The sequence below is a fragment of the Rhinopithecus bieti genome, unplaced genomic scaffold, assembly GCF_001698545.2.
Source record: "Rhinopithecus bieti isolate Rb0 unplaced genomic scaffold, ASM169854v2 scaffold_20170, whole genome shotgun sequence".
Classification (NCBI taxonomy): domain Eukaryota; kingdom Metazoa; phylum Chordata; class Mammalia; order Primates; family Cercopithecidae; genus Rhinopithecus; species Rhinopithecus bieti.
Window position 1 is genome coordinate 622,413 of NW_016810097.1, and position 14,501 is coordinate 636,913.

The 14,501-nt window shown below is 36.2% G+C and overlaps 1 protein-coding gene across 1 annotated transcript in view; it reads right to left on the reverse strand.

The window, feature by feature from the left end:
- Positions 1-14,501, reverse strand: part of KCNH8 (potassium voltage-gated channel subfamily H member 8) — a 401,018-nt gene that overhangs the window by 281,130 nt on the left and 105,387 nt on the right. Inside the window, 1 exon segment of the mRNA XM_017891320.1 lies at positions 7,507-7,740. Within this exon segment, the coding sequence (XP_017746809.1) occupies positions 7,507-7,740 (234 nt within the window).

Consider the following 14,501-nt stretch of genomic DNA (forward strand, 5'->3'; position numbering starts at 1 on the left):
TAGCAAGGGGAACAGTCAACAAAATGGAAAGGTAACCTACAAATTGAGAAAAAAAGAATTGCAAACCATACATCGGATAAGAGGTCAATATCCAAGATTGATAAAGAACATGTACAACTCAATGTCAAGAAAATATATAACACAAATAAAAAAGAAGCAAAGGACTTGAATAAATACTTCTCCAAAGGTGACATAAAAATGACCAATAGATATATAAAATGGTGTTCCACATCACTAATCATCAGGGAAATGCAAATTAAAACCACTATGGAATATCATCTCACACCATTAGGACGGTTACTATCAAAAAGACAGGAGATAACAAGTGTTGGCAGGGGTGTAGAGAAAAGGGAACCCTTGCAAACTGTTGGCAGGAATGTAGATTGGTGAAGCCATTATGAAAAACAGTATGGGGTTCCTAAATAAATTAAAATAGAACTGCCATATGACCCAGAAACACACACACACACACACACACACACAAACACATATATGAATATTATTCAGCCTTAAAAAAGGAGGACATCCTGCCATTTGTCACAACACAGATGTGACTTGGAGAATATGATACTAAGAGAAATAAGCCAGACACAGAAAGAAAACTTGCATTATCTCACTTATATATGGAATCATAAGGTGAAAAACAGATCAAACACATAAAGACAAAGAATAAAACAGTGTTTAACATTGGGGTGGGGAGAAGAATTTGGGGGGATGTAGTTCAAAGGATAGAAAACAGCAAATATGCAGCATGAACAAGTTGAAAGACCTAATGTACAACAAGAAGACTATAGTTAATAATAGTGTGTTGTACTTGGGATTTTTGCTAAATGAGTAGATTATAGCTGCTCTTGCCACAGGGGTGGAAGTGGATAACTATGTGAGATAATGGATATGTTAACCTCTTTCACCCAGTAACCATTTTACTATATATATACATATCCTATAGTGTCATATATATATTAAATATACACAATAATTTTTTTAAGTAATGTTTCTTACTGTAATTGTTTGTCATGAATAGCTCATTGTAAAAGAGGGAGGTCATGAAGAAAATTGCTTCCTTTTCACTTTTATCACGATCTGAAATCGTAAGACTGTGAATATACCTGATTCAGACAGCTTATGTGTATGCTTGCGTGAACACAGCATGTTGCCCAAAGAGCAGTGTGAATACTTCTGGTGGTACACAAGATTGTTTTAAGTGGAAAACATAAATATCTTACATTTGAATATGTACGTATTAGTGAAAATGTGTATTTGAAGCTAAACTATGCAGCTAGCATATAAAACTTACCTTTAGACATGTTGGTGGATAAAATACCACCAGATCACCAGATGTTTCCCCATTTATTTCCCTTGCTCGCTCCCCTTTTCTCCTCTTTTCTTCCTATCTGTCGCGATTCCTCCTTCTTTTCCTCTACCCATCCCAATGCTAAAGAAGCCTCTTCAGCCTTCCCTATTTCCATACACCAGTTTTTGTTTATTCAACAGCTTAGTTCAGCTTGAAATTTGCTTGTAAACAGAGGTTCCCTCTTTGGAAACATTCTCCCTTTAAAAAAAGGCAATTAATTATAAAAGAATTGTTTTTGTTTTAACAAGTGTGTGCGTGTTTATGTGTGCATGTGTAAACACACACACATATAGGCATATATATACGTACTATATATATGTATATGTATACGTATCCATATATCACAAACAATTGAAAACCTAACACGTTAAAAGAATGGGCTTTTGGGGCATTTTACTATGTCCTCAGATAATTAAATTTTAAAATGTAAAAATAAATAAATTGAAGTGCATCAATTTGTAAATAAATCTATCTGTAAATAAAATAAGGAACAATGACTGGGGCAACAAATTGGGACCTGTTCATGACATAACATTTAGACCTGTGTTTAAGTCATTTTCTACATCATAGTTTCCTCATCTGTAAATGGGAAATAACCTACATTTATTTGAAGGGTTACTGGGAAAATTAAATAAAATAACATACATGCTGGTTGGCATAATAAAATTGATTAGGTCTATTATTACTTGGATTTCCAGTATACTTTTTACTTTTCTGATTTTAAAAAGCTTAAAACCAGTGTTTTCATTTAATATTTATTTGTGTTTGCCTTCTATTTGAAATTAGTGATCCTGGTTTTGTATTCAGGGTAGGGGCTTAGTTTTCTTTTGCTTACAATTTATTTAAGTAAAATAAAACAGTGAATCAGAATAAAGACAAACATCAAATAAGCAATAGCTCAGGAGGTATACACACAGAAATGGCAAACCTTGATGGTGACGTGAGAATGCAAGCGTTTGTGAGTAAAGAGTTATCCACAACCTTATCAAAACCCAAGATTCTCTTTTAAATAGCTGTATTTCCCTTTTACTATCTAGAAATAAAAATCATCATAATAAAACTTGCCTACCTACACACATTATTTTCAGATACACACACACAAACACACACACACACACACACACAGAAAGAGAGAGAGAGAGAGAAACAGAAAATAATAATGAAGTTATTTACTCTGATAATATATATCTCAACAAGAAATGCTCAGGTATGACCAACTAGAGCAGAAGATATAATAAAACAGTTGCATAATTGGACCAGTATGTAGAATCACTGCAAATGCTATGCCTCTGAGTGCAGAACACCTGAATATCTGCTCCATCAGACCAACAAGTGTTGTGAGCCACTAATAAGATTTTCTTACATGGTGAAATTCTGAACGTGATAAAGTTCAGTCTTCACTCACTCACACTACGGTTTCATTCTTGAAAATTCAGTGGGAAATAAATCCTTTCAAAAAGCACTCTGTATGTTAAGTTCAGGATTCAGGTAATTAGAAACCAGTGTTTCACCTCCTGGAAAGTCTGACTGGGCATTAGACAGTTATGCAAGAAACTGGACAATTCTTCAATTGCAAGATCATTCCACGCATTACAGTATATTTAGCAACTCAATCTTGCCCAATAAATGACAAAAGCATTCTCCTAATTACTGAGTCAAAAACCTCCAGAGATTTGCAAACTTCCCCTGGGAGATGGCAGCATTTCCGCCTCCACAGAGAATCAGTGGCTTAAGAGCAAGGACCTTGAAGTCAAGCAAGAATGTTTATGCATTTGGGTTTTTTTATTTACTAGTTTGTAATCTTGGGCAAATGACTTAATTCCTAATCTATTCAATATAAATGTAACTAGACGTTTTAGGTTGAATTTTGTCTTCCCCAAAAGATATGTTGCAGTCTAATCCCCAGTACCTCAAAATGGGACCTTTTTGATGATAGGGTCTTTATAGAGGTAAGTTAAAAGGAGGTCATTAGAGTAGGACCAAATCCAATGTGGCTGATGTCCTCATTTAAAAGGGAAAATTTAGACAAAGACCATCACATAGGGAGACCTGTATGTAAAGGTGAAGGCAGAGATCTGGGTGACACTCTACAGGCCAAGGATTACGAAAGGTTTCCAGCAAACCACCAGCAGCGAAGTGAGAGGCATGGGACAGATTCTTCATCATATCCCTCAGAAGAAACCAACCCAGCTAACATCTAGATGGGCTACTAGCTTCCAGAACTATGAGATAACAGATTTCTGTTGTTTAAGTCACTCAGTTTGTGGTACTTTATAATGGTAATCCTAACAAACTAATACACCACAATAATATTTTTGCAAAATTGGCAATATTATCCTAAGAACAACCTTAAATCTTTAAATAACAACCTTAAATCTTTGTTCTCTACGTTTTTGTTTCCAGGAAACTGATGATATTGGACCTACTAATATGCAAATAGGTTGGAAAAAATAAGCTTTCTGTAGAGAGGATAGATATGTTAAGATAAACATATAAAAGCTAAGGCTGGTAGGTCCAATCATGACGGTCTTTCATGCTATTAGAGAAGACACAACTCGTTGATATTAAAGTTCTGCCAACAAGCTAGAGTGAGGAAGAAAACAAACAGGACATGACATCTCAGCGTGTCCATTCTCAGCTTGAAGGATAACAAGAACGAACAGGGAAAACCAGAGATGATCTCCCACTATGTGGTTTTATAGCTCTGAAGCACTGAGAAATTGTGTTGGACAGCTTTTCCCTATCACTTTTTCTGTAAGGTCAGGAAAGCAATCATAGCATTAAGGAACAAATAGGCAAAGCAGCACAATCACAGAATGTCAAAATGTATCTGGGTAGGATAAGATAAGCATCTGCTTTCTAAAGCATATTAAAAGAAAATGATCCTTGAAAAAAGGAAGGAGGACACTTTAAGTCATAAGCATATTTTTTAAAACCAGAAATCCAGACATATTTTAAAGTACCCATAGGCTAATAATCAATTTCAATTCCCTTCAGCAAGTATTTGCTAAGAAACTACCATCTGAAGAATGCTGAAACCCCAGGCTCCAGGCACTGGGTATGTAGAAGTGTGCCTTCAAAAGCTCACAACTGCATTTACAGACAGAAATTTATATAAATAGTTATAATGCAGTATGATTAGCCTAGGGTAGACGGCAATTTTCAGTCTAGTAACTGGATCAATTAGTTTTCTTGGAATGTCAGACAATTCCCCATGGTGACTAGCTTAAAGGGAATTGGTGCCTTTAATGATTCCTACCCAAGTGTGTCTAAGGTTGCAGAGACATCTTATTAAAAAACTGGGCTCAAGAAATTCTTGCTCCCACCCTGTACGCCATACTTTCTACCTATCTAGCCTATAAGTCTCCATTGTTTGGTCCTGACACCTAGATTTGGATATTGTGAAGAGGCTTAAAAAGGAAAATACTCATATGGATTTGGAGTGACCTACACAAGGCGCCTATCTTAAGAAGGACAAGTCTGCAGTCAGCGGATATTTCAGACAAAGGAAATCCTTTCCTCTTTGTTCCACCGGATGGCAGCTTTATCACTCCCTGCCAGTCTGCATTCTCAGCAACATCCTCCATTTTCTTTTATCTCAGGCCTCCTTTCAATGATTATGGTATAATTACATAGAGCTGGAATCCTTTTGTTTTATCATATTTGCTATGTAGGCCTTATGTACTGACACTGGGAAGGACAAAATGGTCTGAACTGTGTTACCAGTGCCAAAGAATTGAGGTATCCTGTCCCAAAGAGATAGTCTCCAATACTTCATAACTACTGTATATCCAAAATTCACATCATCAGGGAATATCCTCCAAGGAAAAATAACTTACAAAAGGGGATGAAATTTCCATATGCAGGCTCTTCTTGACATTGATCTCAATACCTCAAAGTAATGAGAGTAAGATATAGAAGCTAGGGATGGTGCTAAGCGTCTACACTGCACAGGACAGCCTTCTACCACAAGAATTACTGGCCCAAAATGTCAACAGTGGCAAGTCTGAGAAACCCTGATTTAGAGTACAATTTAAATATTGTTACACAAAGACCCCAAAATAGGTGACTCAAACAAGATAGAAATGCAACAAAACAAGATAGAAATTTTGTTGTCTGGAGTGGAAAGTGGATCTGTAAACATGCCCAGGTTCCTTCTGTCTTGTTGCTCTGCATTTCATTATGTTATTGTCCTTGTCAAATGATTGAAACTGGCTTTCCAGCCTTGTCTTAACTTTTTCTTTTGAAGGGAAGGAGTAAACATTATTGTAATATTGTTATAATGAATAAAAGGTGGAACTACCTTTTTTTTTTTAGAGCCAGTAAATAAACTTTAGCAACATCTTAGCCATTATTGTTTCTATTTCAAATATGCAATTCCTTTTCTTCTTTTAATTTAAGTTTATTTCATTTTAAGTTCCAGGATACATGTGCAGGATGTGCAGGTTTGTTGCATAGGTAAACGTGTGCCATGGTGGTTTGCTGCACCTATCAGTGAAGCATTCCTCTTGAACACCAGCACAAGACAAGGATGCCCTCTCTTACCACTCCTATTCAACATAATATTGGAAGTTCTGGCCAGGGCAATCAGGCAAGAGAAAGAAATACAGGGTATTCAAATAGGAAAAAAGGACGTCAACCTGCCTCTGTTTGCACGTGACATGACCCTATATCTAGAAAACCCCATTGTCTCAGCCCAAAAGTTTCTTAAGCTGTCTTAACTTTTTAGCATATGCATATTAGTTTGCTTGGGCTGCCGTAAGAAAATAACATGGACTAGGTAGCTTAAACAATAGAAATGTATTTTATCACAGCTCTGGAAGCTAGATGTCCAAGATCACGGGGCTGACAGTTTGGTTTCTCCTGAGGCCTCTCTTCTTGGCTTGCAGATAGCTGCCTTCCTGCTGCATTTTCATGTGGTCTTTCTTTTGTGTGTGCACACCCTCAGTGCCTCTTCTGCTTCCTATGAGGACTCTAGTCATATTGGATTAGGTCCCCACTTTTACGGCCTCATTTAACACTAATTATCTTTTTAAAGGCCCTATCTCCAAATACAATCATTTTGGGGTTATGACTTCAATATATGTACTTTCTAGGGCACAGTTCTGTCCACACCATGGGAAAGGGAAAGGAGATAAATTAGAGAACAAACAATTTCCCTTTCAGGTATTTTACCCAGAGATTGCACAAAATATTCCTTCTCATATATCTTGGCCTAAAACTGAGTCACAAGCGCAACCCAATTACAAATAAGACTGGGAAATATTTTTTCTAGTTTGGTAGCCATGCACTAGCTAAAACTCAGAGGATTATGTTACTACAAGGGAAAAGGAAAGCTATTAAAGAAAAAATGAGAATTTTGGATATTGATAAAATATTAGTTTGTTCTAATTTTTGATCTAGCATTTCTCCCATTTCTCTCTCTTTAATTTACCCGAAGTACCAGGGCCCATTTGCTAATGATATGTATTCCTACATAGAACCCAAGGACTGCAGACACCTTACACACCCCTAGATCCTCTTTCATTTAAAAGCCACAAGAAAATACCTAGTATTTCCCAGGGGCAGTTTGGAGCCCAGGAAAATTTACTCTAACATGAGATGCTATGTGTCTCCTGTTTTGTGTTTAGAATTTAAGAGAATAGTGAGAAAGGCTCTGTGGCTAGGTAACTGGAAAAGAAAATTCATATGCCGATTTTTTTTTTTAACTGACTTCCTTTTTTGCAGGGAACACGTGGATCTCTGTCTTTAATGACTGGAATTGAGATGTAGCTCTTTAAGGCATAAAATTTGGGAAAATCTTCTGGATAAAAGTTGTTAATATACAAATAACTATTATACATAACATATATTTTAAGAATTACCAAAATATAATAGTAACATACTTTATTTTAACATATATTAGCTCAGTTAATATATGTTAACCATTCATTGACATTGAATAGCTATAATTCTAATTCAAAATTTCTAGGCAGTTTATGCTACTAATGGTAAAAACAAGGCTATCATCCAAGTCATTTGTGAAACTTCTATAACAGGCTGCATGTATATGAAATGCCATTAAGCCTTAATGGAGTTGTGGAGCAATTACTAGGTTGAAAGAAGACAGCCTTTCACTACTCTCCAGTGAGCACCAAAGAAAGCCAACTCACCATTTTTCTTGTAGAATATAATTTCTCCTTTGAATTCTGTTTTCTCCTCCAGTGACTTTTCTATTTGAAGCATCAGTTGCTCATTGGTTTCAACCCCAAATAAGAACTTGCAGCTACAACTCTTCTGCATAACTTCAGTTCGGGCAAATCCAGCAAGCTCGCAGAAGCCATCAGAACAGTAGACTATAGGGAAACCCTTAGCCACCTGGGCATTGGCGAGGATGAAGTTGCTATCTGTAGAAAAACAAGGAGAAGATACTCAGCAACTAGATAAGTATGAGAATTTATATACAATTCCTGTATAAATTACCAGCATATGTGTTTAGCTAACTGCCAAAAGGCACGTTCTGATGTGCAGCAGTGGAAAAGAGACACTCCAAAACATAAAATGGACTTGACCAGCAGAAGTATGCATTAAGTTCTGACTTAGGCTTGCATTTTGAAACACACTGTGGAAGAAACATACGTGTTCACTGGTCTGCTTTGTGGCACCTACCATCTAGTTGGCAGTAAGCGATGATGCTTTTGATCATGGCTTCTGGCTTCATATACTGAATCTGCCATGTAATGTATAGGTGAACTTGAAAAAGTTACTCAAGAACTCTAAACCTCAATTTCCTTAGATCTGCTTTCCCCAAAAGCAAATCCTGAGACTAAGATTTGAGCATAATTAGTTTATTTGGGAGGTGATTCCAGGAAGAAAGCAAGTAGTAAATTGAGATAGGGAAGAGATGAAAGAAAATAAAGAGTAAGTTAAAAAGGGGTTCACTGCTGTAGGCAAAATACAAAATATATGGGTCCTGAAATAATTGTGAGGAGTACAACTAAAGGTTGTCACACAAAGAGGAGAGAAAGCAGAAGTATTTACCCACTAATGTCCACACATAATTGGTTAAAGTTCACTCCTGGGATGTCAATATGTTGGCACTTCTGACCTACCCACTTGAGCTAAGTGCACTCTCCAGAGATCACTCTGGCAGAAAGATGCCAGAAAACAGTGGCATATAAAGAAATGGTCTGGATACGATCTCCAAGTGAGTCAAGGTGACATTGGCAGGGCAATGACCAGTATGCTACAATAATAATAATGTTATTTACTTCATAGGTGAGTTGTAGGAATTAATGAGATCATGCATATTATGTGCTTAGTGAAGTGTCTGGCACAAACAACTACTTAATAAAAAATTATTGTTAAGAGTGCTATTCAGGCTAGGCGTGGTGGCTCACACCTGTAATTCCAGCACTTTGGGAGACCGTGGTAGGTGGATCATGAGGTCAGGAGTTCGAAACCAGCCTGGCCAACATGGTGAAACCCCATCTCTACTAAAAATACAAAAATCAGCTGAGTGTGGTCGTGGGCCCCTGTAATCCCAGATACTCGGGAGGCTGAGACAGGAGAATCGCTTGAAACTGGAAGGGGAAGGTTGCAGTGAGTCAACATTGTGCCACTGCACTCCAGCCTGGGCAACAAGAGTGAAATTCTATCTCAAAAAGAAAAAAAAAAAAAAGAAAGAGTGCTATTCACATATTTATGGTTATAATATTAACACAAAAGACTTAGAGGACAATCAAAATAGTAAACTATTAAGTAATCAGTAAGAGTAAACTATTATTAAGTGCTTAGAAATAACTCCTGGGGGAGAGACAGTCAATATTCAGAGAAGGTTTCCATGGGATAAATTTTTTGAGATTTAATTTGAATATAATGTCAACAGGGAGAAAAGAAAAGATGCATGTTGGAGATGGGGTTTAAGATAAGGCATTCATAAAATGTGTTGGTGGGTGACTTTTAAGTTCACTATGAATGAATTAGATACTATTATCAAATTAATCTTTCATACATGAAACAAATGTTGGACACTGGTATACCACCAGTGTTAGAGACTGGGATTTTAAAGATAAGGATAAAAATGGAAAAACTACAGTATAAGCTGTTAATTTGTTAAAAAGCAAGATTCAGTATAGTATGTTATTATATGAGCTATTTATTTGAAATAAATATATACATATGCACATGTGTATGCATACCAAACATGAAATGTTTTTGTATACCTAAAAATAAATGGAATCTGGTAATTGTGTTGTCTCTAGAGAGAGCAACTATAGGCAGAGGTAGGAAAACACTTATTTTTCCCATACACCCTACTGTACCTTTTGAATTTCATCCCACATGCTTTATATATTGCCTATTCACAAAACAGTAAGTTTAAACGAGGTTTGCAGCGGACAGACCATCTTTCCTGCCATGCGAAAGAAGGTACTCCAGCTACTTCTTGATGGCCAGCAGGAGAAGCACTGAAAATCTTTTCCCTTTGTTTCTCCATTTCCTTTTAAGCTTTTGTTGTTTGTTTCCAAACATGGTCCACCATCGGCTGGCAAAACCAAATCCACTCTACTCAGCTTTGCTCCAATCAGTGCCTAACCCCAGAGTACCAACTGTAGTGTAAGCATCAGCATCCCACCTCCACCCAGCTGGCTTTTCTGCCTTCCCAGCCACTCTCTCCCTCTGAAAGCATGAGCTAGAGACACACACTGAGAAACTCCCATTATACATTGTTTTGAAGCCACAGGAGTGAATTACATTACCCTAGACTCATAATTAATTCTTTCACACCTTGCTGAATCACTTATTGACTATACATTGTATGTTGGACTTTGTTTCAGATGTGGATGTAAAAAGTTCATTAGATGTGGTCCCAGTCCTTAACAATCACATAGTCATAAACCTGTGGGAGTCTCCAGACGGGGGTACCGTCCTACTAGGGGTTATAGTCTCAGTCTCATCAACTCGGCACAGCTTTGGGTCACTTTAACAATAGTGTGTGTCTCTCCTCAACTCCATTTTGAAATTTTGGCTGGAAGATTACTTAGAAAATGTAAATACATAGCATTGACAAAGTACTAAACGTCCTAAAAAAAGCTTTTAATGCACTTTCAGAAGCCATTTTTCAGTTGACTGCTGATATGTTTATTAACTTTCTATTATACGATAATACCAGATAACACAATTTTACCAGATGGCAAGTCCTGGGGTGAGGTGACAGGAGGTGTTTAAAGAAGAATAAGCATGATCTCTAGCTCTAAGATATTGTAATTTAATTAAAGAAATGCATGCACATAAATAACACTAAAACACATCATATAAGTACCAAATCAGTGGTACACAAATAATAGGTACTACTAGAGTTGAGAGATCAAACATCTTGGGCTTTGAAATGATTAGGTTGGAATAAGACAAAAATACATTAAGATGGCCTATCATAAGTCCTAGAATGGTAGAAGCAGATGCTTGGATGAAGTAGGCTCAGAGAATGAATAAGGAAAAAAGAATTGCAGGCAGAATAAACATTGCATTTTATCCTAAAGTCCAGTTCTTAAACTATTTATATAGATACAATAGCTTTCTTTGTTAATATTTGTCTAGCATATCTTTTCCTATATTCCTATTTTCAGGGACTTATGTTTTAGTTGTATCTTGCACATGGCATATATCAAGTTTTTTTAAGTATAATAGAAAAATACATTCTTCAACCTAAGATTCATATATTTACTTTTATTATTATAATTATATTACATTGGATTTTTTACCAACTTAATTTTTGCATTCTCTTCACTATGTTTTGTCATTTTGTCTTTTCTATTTTTCTTTTTTTGAAAGAAAGGTTGGAGTGCAGTAACACAATCACAGCTCGCTGCAGCCTCAATTGATTGATCGATCCTCCCACCTCAACCACTAGAGTAGCTGGGATTAAAGGCACACACTACCACACAGATTTTTCTCTATACAGATTATACATTAAAAATTCACACTTGGCTAATTTTTATAGAGATGAGGTTTTGTCATGTTGCCCAGCCTGGTCTTGTATCCTGAGCTCAAGTGATTCACTCACCTTGGCCTTGCTGGTTTACAAGCATGAGACACCATACCCAGCTTGCTTTTGCCACTTTAAAAAATTAGGAAATATGGGATACCCTGTAAAGATTGTATAATATTATTAAACAATAATAAATACATGTAGATCATGCATGCAGTGAAAACCCCTGTGTATACCATACAAATTGTATTTCCTTCCTTCCCCAAAGAAGAAGCTCATAATTTGAATTTTTGTAACAATCACTCACATTTATGTAGTTTTTACCCCTTACTTATGTATCCTCATGCAACATAGTGCCTATTTTTAAATATTCAGGACATATTTAATGATACTTCATTTGGTATACTTCTTAGTTACTTGCTTCATTTATTAATTTCCTTAGCATCTTTATAATTGTTTATGAATATAAGAAAAGACCAGTCCTTCAGAGCTGCTACAAACTTTCGACAAAAGATGCTGAAGGATTCACCAAGTTGACTGATCTGTGTGTTTCAATTAAGGATTACAGTGTCTTTGAGGTGGTTAATTCTTTCCGCAAATATACTGCAAAAACAAAGGAAAAAATAAAGGTATGTATTTGGTCTTTCCTGTTTATATTTAGCACTTGTCCTCGATATGTAATTGCATTTCAATTCTAAAGAGAATTTAGTGGCAGCCTGAGCTTCATAAAGCTCAGTGTACTAGCTACATGAATGGTCCTTATATTTGGGAAAGCAGCCTCTCTTGCCCAGCTATCTACTTGGAAACATATGCTTTTCTGAATCCCAGTCCTGGAATCCCTGAAGAAGAAACATGACATTTACTTTAGAACTATGTAAAACAAAGCCACTGCCATAATACTTACGGGCTCATCATGGGTATATCACTATCCACACATATGCTAAGGGTATTTAACCTTTTAAGAAATCAATTATGCATATGCGATATGCATCTAAATGCCACACGGCTTTTCTCTGCTTGTTTCTAGGTCATTTTTGTATATATATTCAGTTTGAAAGTGACGGTAAACAGTAAGATATAAATGTACTTATACACTAGGTAGTTGACTATTTCTCTAAATGCTTTCTTAGCAAAAAGCTTTCATGAATCTTCAGAGAGAATCTCATGATTGGGAAACACCCAGGTCACTGAGTCTGATCTAATACAGAGCACCACTTTCCCTTTCAAATGAAGATGTACTGTTTATTGTTAACTTCTTAAGCCCAAAGAGAAGGGGGTAGGAATGGGAAGGTATAAAAGATGAAAATAAAAAAGAGAGAAGAACATAAACATTGAGCCACTATTAGCTTCTTTCATCTTTGTACTTGTCCCACTTTTCAGAGAACACAGACCTAGAGAACTTTAGTTTCCTGTCTAAGATCCAATGCTGAAGATTAAAACTCAGTCTCTGTGACTTATTTTACTATGCCACGCATTCTGTAAAGAAGTGACTTGCTCCCTACTAGCAGGATAAATGGGCAAATTGTAGAAAAATGTTTTTACCTATTTCAGTCTCCATAAAACCCAAAGACATGGATTTTCTCTATACAGATTATACGTTAAAATTCATTGATGACATCTCCTAAGCCAGTCTGGATGTGTTAGCAAACTCTATGTCACTTCCTAATTTCATGCAGAAAATCAGTATTTCAGAAATAGGACAGTAGCTTCTGTGGTCTCAAAATGTTTTGCATACAGCCACTCTGGAGTCTCATCGGCGGCACAGACATGTCGTTTCTACTCAAATAATCTGGTCTCTAATCTCACATGCTTTTAATGTATTTCGCAGTACTTCAAAAAGTTTCCCACTGACATATCCTCCTACTGGCCAATAAATCTGTATTCCACAGGGACTAAAAGCATACTCCTAAGCCTGATATTATTTTCAAATCTTACGTTTAACTTAAAATTTCATCAGAATTTTTCATTATACCCTTTCACAAATTATTGCTTGTTGTAGTGTTATTTTGTTTTGATATGGGCCTGTAAAACTTATAATTCAATTGAAGCTTTGAAAGGTTGTGCTGTTTCTACTATGACTTGTGCATATCATTTAGTATACTACTACATAATTTAGGTTTGAGAATCACAACTCTAAGTAGAATAGTGTGTGCTCAAGAAGATTAAGTAGATACAAACCATTCTCCCTTTGTAGCCTCAAATATTTAAAAATAACCATCTCAGCACCGAGCGAAATAACTCTCCATATGGCAGATCCCTGGAGTCATTGATGGGGTCATTGATACACACTGACTTGGCATCACACAGAAACCTGTATTCTCCTGGCTCTTTCTGCCAATTATGCAGAAATTGAGACATTTATAGTTCAAATCTTTATTTCTGAAGAGTATCTTTGATATTGGTTCTCTTTGTAAAAAGAAACCTTGTATTGGGTTAGCAAGTACTCATAGTAACATATGCTGTTGACAAGGAAGGTGGACAAATGTAAGTCCTCCATTCTTCACTTTCCTGCACAGAGCAAGAAACAAACAGGAACTTTTGACATTGTTTTGGGAGTTGCCCCCCATGCTTTCAGAATTACCTTTACATACAGGTTCAACAAAGACAACGTTTGTATCCCTTGTGATATTGAATACAGTCATTTCTGGAGACTACTTTGTATAGGAAGATAGACTATTAATGTTTATGACTTTAAAATATTTAAATGATCTTTGTACTTTACATTGATTTCAGGGAGCTTAACTGCATCATTTCCAAGTATGATAGCATCTTTATTAGATTAATAGCACAGGCTCCAAGCTAAAGTTTACAGCATACCTTCTGCCAAAATTTAGGAGGTTATCTTCATTTGGTAACTTTTCTAACCTTGTTTAAATAGTAGATTAAAAATTTGTAAAAAAGATTTCTCATAGTCCTTGTAATTTATACATCATCCAGTATCAGGCTTCATATTGCTATGTTTCATTCTTCAATTACGCTTTGATTTTTTAAATACTGTATAGATTATCACTTAAGACAAAGATTGGAAGAAAGCTTTGTAACAATGTAAAGCTCAAAGCTGGAACTCTAGTGCTGAGGTAGTAGTAGAAAGCAGAAAACTGCATCTGTTTATGAGACTATCTTGCTCCCTTCAGTCCAATAAACAAACAAACAGAGAGACAAATAGAAACAAATGTCCTT